The 14,416-nt window shown below is 42.1% G+C and overlaps 1 protein-coding gene across 3 annotated transcripts in view; it reads right to left on the minus strand.

The window, feature by feature from the left end:
• Positions 1–14,416, minus strand: part of Nid2 (nidogen 2) — a 60,662-nt gene that overhangs the window by 18,052 nt on the left and 28,194 nt on the right. For 2 of the 3 annotated variants that reach the window (XM_076850285.2, XM_076850286.2), the window contains exons 8-11: positions 13,395–13,625; positions 5,176–5,319; positions 4,332–4,460; positions 3,432–3,575 (exon numbers count right to left, since the gene is read on the minus strand). In XM_076850285.2, coding sequence (XP_076706400.2) covers positions 3,432–3,575; positions 4,332–4,460; positions 5,176–5,319; positions 13,395–13,625 — 648 coding nt within the window. The remainder of the gene's footprint in view (positions 1–3,431; positions 3,576–4,331; positions 4,461–5,175; positions 5,320–13,394; positions 13,626–14,416) is intronic. The other variant, XM_076850287.2, reaches the window with a different exon arrangement.

The raw sequence follows: 14,416 nt of genomic DNA on the forward strand, positions 1-14,416 counted from the left end.
AGCTCAAACACGGACAGGTTTGTGGGAAGCCTGAACCAATGTACAGAGGAGGACAACTCTTCCCCATTTCATAGGATGTCATGTGTCAAGAGAGAAAATGGGGAAGGACCTTCAGCCTCTTGGCAAGGCAGGAGCTTTCTTCACTGTACCACCAGGGGAACAGGGAGACACCAAATATACCTCATCAGTGGCAGGGATCTGCAGGGACTGATGGAAACAGACTAGTCAATTCAATAGTGTTCTTATACAGCAAAACTCCTTTACCACGAAGGTAATAAAAGGCAGCTCATTTCTAGCACAATTTGCTATTCTGTGATCTATTAAGCTCCTAGGGAACCTATTTGGAAAATGTTTTAAAAACACTCTATTTTGGACTCATTTTGGTGCCTTGACATCCTTCTTGGCCCCAATTCAGAACAAAATCAGCTGGAACCCCTGGATAACAATCCATGTACTGAGTCCCAGTTCCTCACCACCCATTCATTTTCCAGCTCAATGTAATCCCCTGATGTCAATTAACCTTGATCCCTCCCAGCACCTCAGTTGCTTTCTCTCTGCTCCTCACTTGTTGAGTGCCCTGTGGGTTGCACCCATGCGGCACATGGTGACCCCTTTTTAAGATCTGTGAGTTAATCATCACCCTTTCAAGCCTCGTCCTTACCTCCTGTGGCTGCATTGACTTTACCATGCTTTATCCAATATCTATAATTGGAGCACAGAAAATCTGAAGTAATAGCAGTACCAAGCCCCCACCTCCCTCCCTGAGCGAGGGTCATGCTATGGAACAGGCCATGTGTAACCCAGCTGCCTTGCTTCTCCCTGGGAAAGTTCTAACTCCTGACAATCTGCTCTTGCACTGGCAAAGGCACTAAAATTCACAAGGGCAAAGGTGCCTGAGAAATATCCAGCTCACACTAAGGCAGGGTTGAAATCACACCAGATAGAGAGAAGCCTGGAACAGACTTAATTCTGGATAAAAACCTCCTGCTAGTGACTTAGACCAGACTGGTAACCCAAATTCAAATGCAGCCTCTCCAGAGAGCCTGGTTTTTAACAAACTGTGGCTAGAGAAAAACCCACTCACCCTCTTATGGTTAGTTTGATGGAGTAAAAATGAGTGTGCCTCAAGAATGCATGCCTCCCACAAGACAGCCTCCATCAAAGATCTATAGAAGGAGGACTGGAGATGTGGCTCAGCGGTAGAGCACTTGCATAGCATGCACAAGGATCTGAATTACATCCCCAGCACACACACAAAATAAATTAATGATTAATTAAATAAATAAATAATTAAAAGATCCTTTGGTCACTCAGACACGTGCACACTATGGAATGCCTTTAAACACAAACACACATACACTATACACTAACATGCTCATAGGTCTATCCTGCAAGTAGAAAAGTTACTTTCATCATTAGTGCAGCCTAATTTATGCAAGATCTTTAGGAAAATGACTATTCATTCTCTACTATCTCACAATCCGAAAGTTTGGAAGGCTACCATACAGTTCTGGCTGTGGTAGGAAGCCTTTAAAATGGTCCCCAGTGATCCCCACCATGTGGTATGCATCGTTCTCCTATAATCCCCTCTCCTTGAGTAACATGCTTGTAGCCAGCACAGTAAAGCACCATTGAAGGGATGGCTTCTTTGAGATGATGACTTCCATGGCTTTGTCCTCTCACTAGCTTTTATAAAGTAAGCTGTCATAATGGAGAGGCCACCTGGCAAGAAACTGAAGACCAGCCATAGTCAGCAAGGAACTGAGGCCCTCGGCATAGCAGTCTTGTGGTCTTCCCCAGGAAAGCCTGCGGTGATCCCACCATTCTTGCCCCTTAAGTGTTTCTTCCAGAGATCCTAAAGTAGCGTACTGCTAAGCCATGCCCAGGTCCCCAAGCCACAGGTTACAAAGGCATCTTGTTTTAAGCTGCTACATTTGGGGGTCATTTGTTGTGAAGCAATTGAAATTAATACATTGGGGAAGTAACTAATAGGTTTAGCACATTTTAACGTTTGTGTGCTCCGGAGAGAATCCCAAAAGTAAAGGACCCGAGATAAAATAGGGACGATTGCAAATGATGAAAATAAGAAAGAGGGCAATTATAGCTCAGGAGGCAATACTCAGACACTCCAAATACAGACAAGTAGCCAACTTTAATAATATGGGTCCTAATATGATCCCAGAAGGTAACCAAACTCTTACAGGAGAAGTAGACATGAACAGGAAGGAGAGAAAATGATTACAGAAGGGATTAAAGCAAGAAGCACCTAACCTAACATTTTGATTATTAATACAATCACACCTAGGCTGAAATTAATTTCAACTATTTTGCTTTAGACTAAAGAGCACCATCTGCCAATCTGAGTGGTCAGATGTTTAAATATGAAATTCTACAGGCAGGAATGCACATTATTGTTTTTTAAGCCGACGGTGGGTTAAACAGAAATGAGTAAGTTCCATAGGGATGGAAGAAAACATTATCCCGCTGTCAGGTTTGTGTACCTCCCCTGATCCCCATGATTTGAAGGTATCTTCCATCTGTAAAGAGTATACACATTACGGTAGAGGCAGGAAGAGAAGAAGGAGCTCTACAGGTATAAAAAGACATTAATACATACCTTATTTCTTAACACTTTTCTCTTAAAATTTATCTTGAGGAAATCATACAATATTTAATAAAACCATTAAACTGGAATACAGGGATAATGAAATTTAAATTTGTCAGACATAATATGAGGTTGTTAAAGACTAGACATACTCTCAGTATAATATTCATGAAATTAGTAGCATTTTAGTGTAGAGGTTATTCAGCAAACCTACATAAACTACAGGTTTTCCAAATGGACCCCAAGATATATGATCAAATTGAAGGTAGTTTCATGTCAATGACATATAGTTTGGAATTGGAAAGGACCTGTTTGGGGAATGGTAATGCAAAAGGCAAGCTTTTCCCTCCTTTCTTTGAATTGCCTTTTGCCTCAGCCACAAGCACCTGGACCCACTGAACAGCCTTGCAACTCCTGGGAACTTCCTAATAGATCTAAACAGCAGAGACCTCCTTCCTCCTCCCCAGATGTTTGGTGAGGCAGGGACAAGAAAAGGAGAAAAAAAAAATCAGAGAAAGAATTGTATGTGTAAGTTTCTCCATCCTATACTAGCTCCCAGGAACAGAAGGTTACTAGCTGACAGTGGCTAATCATACTCCAAGGACACGCCTCCAAGGACAACCACACTGCTCACCAATCTAGTCCCCCCATGGAAACCCCTGTGCCCTCCCTTCCTTACTCTAAGGGTGGCTCTTCTCTTTTGGCAATTCCAAGGCCATCTGAGTCAAAGAGGAAAAATGTCCTTCTCAGGGAGGACCTGTCTTTGCAGGGATGTGCATCCAAGGTGACCGTCCAGAGTCTCTGAGGCTGCCCCGCTGGTACTCACCGGAACACTGATGCCCATTGCCAGCATAACCTGGTAGACAGGAGCAGCTGAATGTGCGGCCTCCATGGTGAATGCATCGTGCCTGTCCAGCAGGAGCACAGGTGTGACTACCATCCTCGCAAGGATTGGGAGGAGGAGCAATCACTAAAAAGAGAAGGCAAAGGTGTCCAAGAACTTGAATGGTGACCCTTACTCCCCCAGCATCATCCACAGACCAATAGCATCAGCACACCCAGAGCTTGCAAGACATGCAGATTCTCAGGCCCCATCCCAGAGCTGGAGAGTCAATCTCAATATTAGAAACTTTCTTAAAAGGGCCATATACACGTTAAGGTTTGAGAAGTGCTCGAATGGGTTTGTGGTGAAAATATAATATCACACTGGGTTAAAGCTTGTATTTTCTCCAGTACCTAGCTCTATCAGTGCAATGAATTTGTATTTATAGTTCTTTTGGACTCATTTTTAGGTCTAAATTATGGTTTGTAACCCTAGAAGGGGGTGTATTCATTATGGACGAGGCTCTTTACATGGCCCCTCACATGGCACCAGCACATTGGAATTACAAATCTACCTTGTTCTAAGATGAGAACTACATACGCTCTGTCTATAGTTGGGGTGTTCTTCAGATAGGTCCATAGTCTTGTTAAGTGGTGGGACCAGGAACTCCAACTGAGAGAACATCCCCCAGTAATTCAACATCAAAAATATCTAGTTAGGGGAAAACCACAACCACAAACAAACAGCTCCACTGAGCTGTAGCCTTGGGTTATTTCAATATGCACTGTGTTTCAAGAAAAATCACATACAGAACTTCTATAGAGCAGAAGTGGAAAAACTCAGTGAATGAATGAGCAAGATTCAGTGCCATTTTGGCCAAAGAGAAATGATTCTGGTACTCACAGACGCAAGTGTGCTGGTCATCTGCAAACTCATAGCCACTACGACATTCGCACCTGTAGCTTCCTGGCAAGTTGATACACACTGAGTTGGGGCCACAGCGATGGAAGCCAGTTGCACATTCATTTACATCTGAGAAGAAAGAGAGAAGAAAAGTGCTGCTTTCCAGTTCCATGAGTGGAAGGTCTGAAGAGTCAGTTTTCTCACCACTATGATGCTTCAATGGGACTAGGGTGGTAGGCTAAACAGGAATCGAAACATAGGATATCTAAGTGACAGGTAGGAATGAATGCAAGAAGAAGCTCATCAGAAATAAAACTTTATCTCAAATTTTTCCAGTGAGGTCACAGGGAGATAATTTTTGAACAGCTTTTCTCAGAATTCTTTAAATGTTTAAAGATAATGTTTATAAGAAAATATGTTGTAGCTTTTTTTTTTAAAGCTGAAGAAACATCAACTGTTGCTTTGCTGGGATATAATTGATGAAGGAAACCCTGTCTGAAATGTAAAGAAACCAGAAAATATGCTTTCTAGTAAATTTAGGAACTACTTAATATATGCTCAAAATTACAAAGCTTAGAAAATATGCAAAAATTGCAAAAGATGGTTTCTTTTTACAGACACAGCACAAAATCACCATCTTTATTTTCAAACCTGATTAGACTATGCTTCAGTTTTTACATAACTGCATCCAAATTAACAGCTGCTAAAGTCATTAATTGATGGAAATTGCAGATGTGGAATCGATATGATCACAGATCACAAAGATCACAGATACTCGTCTTCCACAATAACACCGCAGAATGAAAACAGGAGCTAAGTGACACCAACAGAGCATGGCTCTTACCCACACAGCTCCGGCCATCTCCCTGGTACCCAGGCGCACACTCACAGGTGTAGTCTACACCTGTCCCTGGATGGCACCGTGCTGCTGTGTCACAGGCGTGGCTCCCGTCATGGCAAGGGTTCACTGGGGCAGGATCTGAGTCTGCTGTGTGGGCAGAGAGGAAACAAACAATGGTACAATCTGGCTGCTGTAGAAAGAATGGAAGAGAAGGAAGGAGAGAGAGAGAGAGAGAGAGAGAGAGAGAGAGAGACACCTTGGAATTGAATGTGTGCTCAGCTGTTTTGTGGCACCCGTCAAGACCTAACTAAATTATTAATACTGAGATCGAGGGTGAATCACCTTTATCTCAGGTTTAAATTCCATACTGCCTACCCTGTAGACAACTATCCTACTTTCAGTAAGTTTGTGTCTGTTTTAGTCAGTTTTTTTTTTTTTGCCGCTGTGATTGAAGGACCCGACCAGAACAATTTTAGAGGAGGAAAAGTTTATTTGAGGGCTCACAGTTTCAGAGGTCTTAGTCCATAGAAGGCTGGCTCCATTCCTAGGGGCTCAAGGTAAGGAATGTCATGGTGGATGAGTGTGGCAACGGGAAGCAGCTCACATGGTGATCAGGAAGCAGAGAGGTCTCCACTTATCAGATACAAATATATACCCCAAGCCACGCCCTAATTCCCACCTCCTCCAGCCACACCCTAGCACTTCAGTTACCACTCAGTTAAACCCTACCAGGGGATTCATCACTGATTGGGTTAAGGCGCTCTGAACCTTCTTGCATTGTCTCACATGTGAGCTTTTAGGGGACACCTCACACCCAAACCATAACAGTGTCCAAGGAATAAAAACATCCAACACCTCTTTCTATTTAAAAGTGCTTTTGCTCTGGTGTGTGCTCTGAGTCTGTGTGCTGGGCTGTTGTCCCCACTGTGACCATTTTTTTAGATGAGGACAGTGAGGGAGAAACATGGGAAAAATTTACTCCAACCCGCAAAGTTGAGACAGCGTCACAACCTTCAAGTTTCTGGCTCTAAATTTGGCAATCTCATGAAAATTCGCTGTTTTTACAGGTAGATCTAATTAATTTGTTTAAATATTGATTTTTAAAGATTTCCAAGAACAGATAAATAGAAATGATTTTCCTAGAATTCACTCTTCAGGATCATCAGCCCTGCCATAGATCCATCTAGCCACTAGGTAGCATCTGAAATCTTTCCTAAAAAACTTGATTTCTGGGTGCAATGTAAAGGTCAATGGTTATCGAACATTTCTGTACCAGGCGCTAATCTAAACCCCGTGTTTTACCAGCCCATCAAATCCTCATAGCTACAAGGTGAGGACAGTATCATCATATCTTCATTTTTATATTAGTACCCAGAGGCCAAGCAAACTGCCCAAAGTGACAAAGAAGAGGTGGATGGAGCTGAAATAAGATAAAAACCCAGGCATTCTCCCTCCAGTGCCCCTATTTCCCAATGCTCTGCTACCACCATCAGCAGAGGAACTTCATCAAATTACCTACTCTAGGCCAATGGCCCAGAGAGGCGGTGTTGGAAGGAGCCCCAGATGCCCAATGAGTCCAATAACTTTGGAGACTTGTTTGCTTCTGGTTCCTCAGGTATAAAATAGAAGTAGAAATGTTTGTGTCTGCCAGAATTGCTAAAAACAAATCCAACAGTGTCCCTGAAAGGTGATGCCCCTCTCTGGCAGGGCTGACAGTCCCCAGTGACTGTGTTCCTTCTTCATTCTCAGGGGGCCACTGTTCACCCTCACTTGAAGACTACTTTGTCTCAGTCCCTAGAATTAATTCTAATCTTTAGATTCCAAAGATTTCAAGAGCCCTGACTATGCCTGTTGGCCTCTATACTGAGCCACCTCTGCTACTAACAGGGCTCCATTTAAGTTATAACTTGGGCTTCTGACGGGCAGCTTGGCATGTTCCCAGTCCTATCCTGCTTATGACATAAGCCAGCATGTGGCATTGGCAGACTCACTCTGGCAGAACTGCCCACCTCAACTTCCCAGTTATCATCTCCTCCAGGACCCTCAACATTCCTCTCTCACCCATGACTCTCCACACACCTTATTTACACGGTGAAACTTGCCTAAAGTAGCTCCTAGTCTACGCTCCAAGTACTTCCTGCCATGCAATCGGCCTGATAGAGCAGCCTTGTACCTCCCCACTGCGCAAGTCATAGCTCCCACAGTTTTCTCTACTAGTCTGCTGTGAATTGAGATGCCTTGGCCAAAACACTTTCTGGTAAATGCCTATCATCCACTTTATAAGAAATATTACAGTGTGTTCCTGGAACTGAATATTCCCAAAGTATCAGTTCCCATACTAGTGCCTGAAAATAAGGAGGGCTGTGGGTTTATCCTCAGTTCACCTCAATAATTTGGTTAGAGTAACAATCTCTGCCAAAACAAAAGACCAAAAAATGGCCCCAGTGCTTTTTGAACACGATGAACTTATGTCAGCATAAGCCTCGCTCCCCAAATCACACAGATAAGCCTGGCAGACAGGAAGGAAGAACTTCACTGGAGTTGCGGTCGCAGAGTTAACTAGAGTGTAGACCAACTCCTGAGTCTACCCTAGTATGTGTTACAAGTGACAAGGACAGGGTCATGTCCTCAGTAAGGGCCCAATGTGACAGAAGCGTCTGGTTCTCCCCCATAATAGTTTCTCCATTTTGGGAGAAGATTCTGTACAAAATGCCTGGCATCCCTTGCCAAAAGGGAAGGTCATCTTCAATAATGTTTAAATTTGCTGCTTAACCTTCTTATTCAGTACTCACCAGTATTAAACTTTCACCATGGAACATTCCAATAAAGATTAGTGAATTCACCAGCCTACTAGGCATTAAGGGAGGGTAGAGGAGGTAGCTCCAAGTTGATCTGCATACTTGGACAGGATATACTATTGCACTTGAAATTGAGGAGGAAACAGCCATAATTATATGATACTGACTTAAAATGTACCTCACTGTCAGGAACTGTTACATAATTTAGAGTCCAGTGCAAGTGAAAATGCAGAGCCCTCTGTTTAAAAATTAAGAATTTCAGCAATAGAGCATTACACAAAGCATGGAGCTCTTCTGCATCTAAACCCTGTGCTTTACCAGCCCTCAAATCCTCATGACTTCTAAAAAATATATTTTTGTTTTTGCAGTGCCAGGGATTGAACCCAGGGCCTCTGGCATGCCAGGCAAGCATTCTATTTCTGAGTTACACTCCTAGCACCTTAAATAGTTTAAGAATACATTTCTAAAACAATTGCACTATTAATTTTTTTTACAGCTTGCTAGCTTTTCTCCTATCAGCATTCCAACAGCAGTATCCTTACTAAGCCATTTCGTATTTCACCTTCACCTTCCTAAACTGGGCAACTCTGGCAGAAGATCTGGAACTAATTTACTCATTTAATCAAGAGGGGAAGAGCGGTTTCCTTAAAGGAACAATCGGTTCAGCTTCAGTGCACAGTCCTCTGCCCAAGGTCTCTTCAGCTCACTGAAAGGACCCCTGGGGAGGAAGGACAGGAAGCATTCCTGGTCCTGTTCTATGATACTACAAACAACAGCCAACTCCACTTGAAGTTCAAACAATTATGGGGTATGGACTGGTGGTTGGGAAGACAGCAAGGGCTGCCAGCTCCCTTTACTCACTGGGAAAGACACAGTAATTCTCATCTAAACCCTGGGAAACCGCGCCGCTCCCACATCAGGTGCGGGCAGCTGCCTTGTTTTATATCATTCCAGCTGGCTGGCAGCTCCCTCTGGAGAAAGCAAAAGACTTTAAGGTACTACTATGCACTGAGGAGTGGGGGGAGAAAAAAGAGTTTTGTTGTTTTTTTTCCTTTGTTCTTTCTCCCCACTCCCCCACCCCATTTTATTATGTCATTTAGAATGACAGTATTGCTGTGAGTGCATGAAAGAGGGTTCAAACAAACACAAAGGGTCTAAAAACACACATTGCCAGGCTGGGTTTGGCTCAGCAGTAGAGCGCTTGCCTAGCATGTGTTCGATTCTCAGCACCTCATATAAATAAATAAAATAAAGGTCCACTGACAACTAAAAAAATTCTTTTAAAAAACACACGCATTGTCTCTTTTCAAATTTGGTCCAAATTATGAGGCAGTTGCAAAGTCAGTGGTGTCCATGAAGAGCGGCAGGACCATGAGGGGTAAGAGTGTGGACCATGGACCTACAGCTTGCATTTAAGTCCCAGATCACTTCTTACCAGCTAGGACTTGAAATTACTTCATCTCTACATCAGTTTCACTATCTGTGAAATGCAATAATGACATTAACAACTTCCTGTTGAGTAGGCTTGTCGCAGGGACGAGTTAATTCACAGCAGGTACTTAGAAGAGTACTTGGCACTCTATTAATTGTTGCTTTTGTTTGACTTGGGTGGAGGGGAAAATCATAAAACTCAAAGGACAAATTAGCAACTTGGGAAGTGTGCTGGTTTTTTTATGACCATTGGTTATTCCACATGGTATTTCTCTAGGAAAAAGAGACCCAGGAATATATCTTTTCAGAATCTGAATGGGACTGTCACCTGGAAGGAACTTCCACCACTGGCTGTTTTTACAGATCCAAGGCATACCCCAGTGAAGGGCAGAACTGGACATCTAAGGGTGAGGAACGTTTTCCTCAGCAGTTTTTGCTCATCTCTCTGTCAAATCTGGAACAGCAATCTTTTCTTCTTGATTTATGTGTTCCCCTGAAATCAACAGGGAATTTTCATTTATTAATACACTACCTACCATCTCCCCTCTCTTCCCTTCATTCCCCTTTGTCTAATAGACTGAACTTCTATCTCCCCTGCCCCCAGTGTGTGTTAGCATCCACATATCAGAGAGAATATTTGGCCTTTGTTTTTTGGGGGATTGGCTTATTTCACTTAGCATGATAGTCTCTAGATCCACTCATTTACCAGCAGAAGTCAAAAAGTCATTCTTTTATGGCTGAGTAATATTCCATTGTATATATATACCACATTTTCTTCATCCATTTCTCTGTTCAGGGGAACCTAGGTTGGTTCCTTAGCTTAGCTACTGTGAATACTGGCACCAAAACAGACATGAAAACCAATGGAACAGAATAGAAGACACAGAGACAAATCCATATAAATATAGTTACCTCATATTAGACAAAGGTGCCATAATCATGCATTGGAAAAATGATAGCTTCTTCCCATGGGGCTGGGAAAACTGGAAATCCATATGTAGCAGAATGGAATTGAACCCCTATCTCTCACCCTGCACAAAACTCAACTCAAAGTAGACCAAGGACCTAGAAATTAGACCAGAGACTCTGTACCTACTAGAAAGAAAAATAGGCCCAACTCTCTATCATGTAGGTTTAGGAACCAATTTCCTCAACAAGACTCCTAAAGTACAGGAAGTAAAAACAAGAATCAATAAATGGGATGGCATCAAACTAAAAAGATTATTCACAGCAAAGGAAACAATTAAAAATATGAAGAGAGAGCCTACATAATGGGAGAAAATCTTTGCTACCTACACCTCAGATAACAAACACATTAATCTTCAGGATATATAAAGAACTCAAAAAACTTACACACAAAAAACCCAAATAACCTAGTATCCACTAATATTTGAGAACCACTATTTTCAAGTTTTGTTTCCACAAATGAATACAATTCACATGCCATGCAATTCACCCACTTAAAGTGCACTAATAAATGACTTTCAGTATATATTCAAAACCATTATGACCAATTATTAGGACATTTTCATCACCTCAAAAACAAACCTTGAACCTTTTAACACATTAATTCCCTATCCTTCCATTATCCCCCACCCTGAGCAACCTTTAATCTACTTTCTGTCTCTGGACTTGCCTGCTCTGAATAGTCTATATAAATGGAATCATGCAAAATGCTGTCCTTTGTGACTGGCTTCCTTCACTTAGCATGAGGTTTTCAAAGTTCATTCATGTTGGAGGATACATAAGTACTTCATTTCTTTTTGTGGCTGAAAACTATCCCATTATACGCACCAAAGACTTTATTTTGTATGCTTCCATCAGTTGACAGACATTTAGGTTGCTTCTACCTTTGGGCTATTATGATAATGATGCCATGGATATTTCTGCACCAGTTTTTGTGAGTACAGAGTTGTCATTTCTCTTAGGCACATAAATAGGAGTGGAATTGCTCTGTCAAATGGTAACTCTGGTTTAACTTTGAGAAACTGCTCTTTTGTTTTCCACAGCAGCTGCACCATTTTACACACAGCAGCAGCAGTGAATGAGGGTTCCAATTTCTCCACATCCTCACCAACATTTTTTTTTTTTTTGAAAGCTATCCCTGTGATATAAAGTAATAACTCACCGTGGTTTTGAACTGTATTTCCCTGATGGCTAACATCTTTTCATGTGTTCATTGGATATTTGTGTATCATTTTAGAGAATGTCTTTCTAGATCCTTTGTCCATCTTTTCATTCAATTTCTTTTCATTGTTGAGTTGTAACAGTACTTCATATACTTTAGAACAAGTCTTTTATTAAACATCATTAAAAAGAATATTTTTATAGCAGTGGGATTTGACCCTCAGGTTTCAAATATTTTATCCCATTCCACAGCTATATTTTCACAATGTTGATAATGTCTTTTGAAGCACAAATTCTTAAAATCTTCATGACACCCATTTGTTTTTCCTCTTGTTGCTTGTGCTTTTAGTGCCATTTCTAAGAAATCAATGCCAAATTCAAGATCACAAAAATTTACCCCTATGTTTTCTTCTAAGTTTTGGCTCCTACAATTAGGTCTTTGGCCCATTTTGAGTTGATTTTTTTAATATGCTGTGAGGTCCAATTTCGTTCTTTTGCATGTGGATAGTAAATTGTCTCAACATCATCTATTAAAAAGACTTATTTCCCCATTGAACTGTTTTGACACTCTTGTTGAAACACCAACTGGCTGAAAATATGAGCATTTCATCTGGATTCTCACTTCTATTCCATTAATCAATGTGTCTGTTCATATGCCAGATGCACACTGTCTTGATTACTCTAAGTTTCAAAATTGAGAAGACTGAGTCCTCCAACACCATGCTTCAAGATTTTGGCTACTCTGGTTGCTTGAACTTCAATATGAATTTTAGAATCAGTTTGTCAATCTCTGCAAAGCAGCCAGCTGAAATACTGATAGGGACTGTGTTGAATCAATAGAACAATTCGGGAAGTACTGTCACATTTATAATAGTAAGTCTTCCAATTAATGAACAGAGAACATAGTCCCACTTTTTTGGGTCTTATGTTTTTTTCCAAAAAAAAAAATTATGTTTCAAAGGACAAGTACCACACATCTTTAAAAAAAAAAGAAAAAAGACTTAATTCCTGAGTATTTTATTTTTTTAAATGAAATTTCTTAATTGCATTTTCAATTTGCTCCATATTATAACAGATACACAATTTTTTTTTGTAGGTTGTTCTTGTGCATTGCAGCATTGCTGAATTTATTTGTTCTATTAGGGTTTTTTTAAGTGAATTCCTTCGGTTTTGTACATAAAGGATCATGTCATCTGAGAATAGAGATAATTTTACTACTAATAATTTTCTTCTACCTTTCCAATTTATATGCCTTCTATCTCATATCCTTGCCTAGCTGTCCTGGCTAGAACTTCCATGTGGAGCAGACAGGGAGAGGGCAGGGCTTCCTTGTCTCACTCCTGATCTTAGGGGGGAAATTCCAGTCTTTCACTGTGAAGCACAGTGTTACTGTGAGTTCTTCACACATGAGGTTACATTTCATTTTTCCAGGTCCTGTTTGGTTTGGTGAAATCCTCGAGGCTTTAGCTAAAATGTCCCTTCCTGGGGGAACCTCCCTGCCCTTCTAGACTAGGCCCTCTGCATTTGTCACAGTGGTCATCAGTGCTCACCAGCATCAGTCTCCCTCCTAACTTGCCTCCCTCTTCCCCATTCCCAGGCATACCCCACCATGGGCATGTACTGTTTGCGTGGCTACAAACCAGGCTCAGGCACTGTGCTGTTTCCTGAGCGGGCCGGGACCTTGTTCCGCAGGTTGCATTTCTGCTCATCTTCACCTCAAGGATAGGGACCCAGCTTGATTCGTCCTCACACCCAGCACTGCACACAGACTCTAGCACTCCCAAACTCTTACTAACCTCTGAATTGTTCTGAGAATTCTCAAGAAGGCTAGAACTTTGGCCCAGCGTTACAAATGAGAAGCCTTACCTTCCACAGGGCCAATCTGATTGGTCACAGCAAATCTAAGCACTCCTTCGTCTTCACTGTACAAAGCAAAAACCCGGTCCACAGTCAGCTGCTGGGTGGTGGGGGTGGCCCGGTGTCTGGGGGCATGCCTGCACACCTGGTAAGTGAGGTTCTGGTGGACACGGTAAGACCCCGTTTGGTTGATTGCACCGTAAGTGAGAGAGTAGTCTCTGGAACTTGTGGAGGTCATAGCTGCAACAGACATTTTATAAGCAAACAGGTAAAAATTTTAAAATATTAAATACAGAGATTTTCATGGAGATAGATTTTTCTATGTTGTTTGTTTGTTTTTTCATCTAATTCCTGAGCACATCCCTTGGGAATGCCTTGAGTTTATATGGGAGACTTGCAAGGATAGCCCAAGAACCAGAGTGGATACGAAGCCACAGTGCTGAGAGGGAGGAGGCACTACAGTTGTTGCCACTGTGTATAAGGAAGAGACGATGCTGTGTGCCAGCCCTGCGAGGTGGGCACTACCGTTGTGTGAGCAGAGACTTGCAGAAGTGAAGTAGGTAGCCTGAGAAGCAGGGCTGACAAGTGGTAGAAATGGAACTGGAACTCTAGACCATCTGGCTCTCTGCCCCAAGATTTGAACCAGCCCATCCATACATTGTGCAGAGGTGACAGCTGCCAGTGACTTGCAATTAAGTCTGCAGGGTTTCAGGGAAAGGAAACGGTGGTTTCCTCTCAGTCTGGGAGTCGGGCCCAGGGCAGTCATCTGGCCTTTGGCTATTCTGAACACAGGCCAGGTCCCTGCTTCCCATTCTCTTCCCTACATCTTCTGTCCAGCTTCCAGCTCTCACACCATAGGAGAAACCAGGGCCAGGGGAGGAGCAGCTCAAGTCAAACCACTGTGCTGCCAAACAACCACCTATGGCTGCCGCAGTTTTTTGCTCATGGGTAATGATTTACAGAGTATGTTGCACCTCAAACAATTTATCAGCCAATTAGTCAACCATGTAAGGTGGACAGAAAAAGATATT

Source organism: Callospermophilus lateralis, chromosome 3, assembly GCF_048772815.1.
Source record: "Callospermophilus lateralis isolate mCalLat2 chromosome 3, mCalLat2.hap1, whole genome shotgun sequence".
NCBI lineage: Eukaryota > Metazoa > Chordata > Mammalia > Rodentia > Sciuridae > Callospermophilus > Callospermophilus lateralis.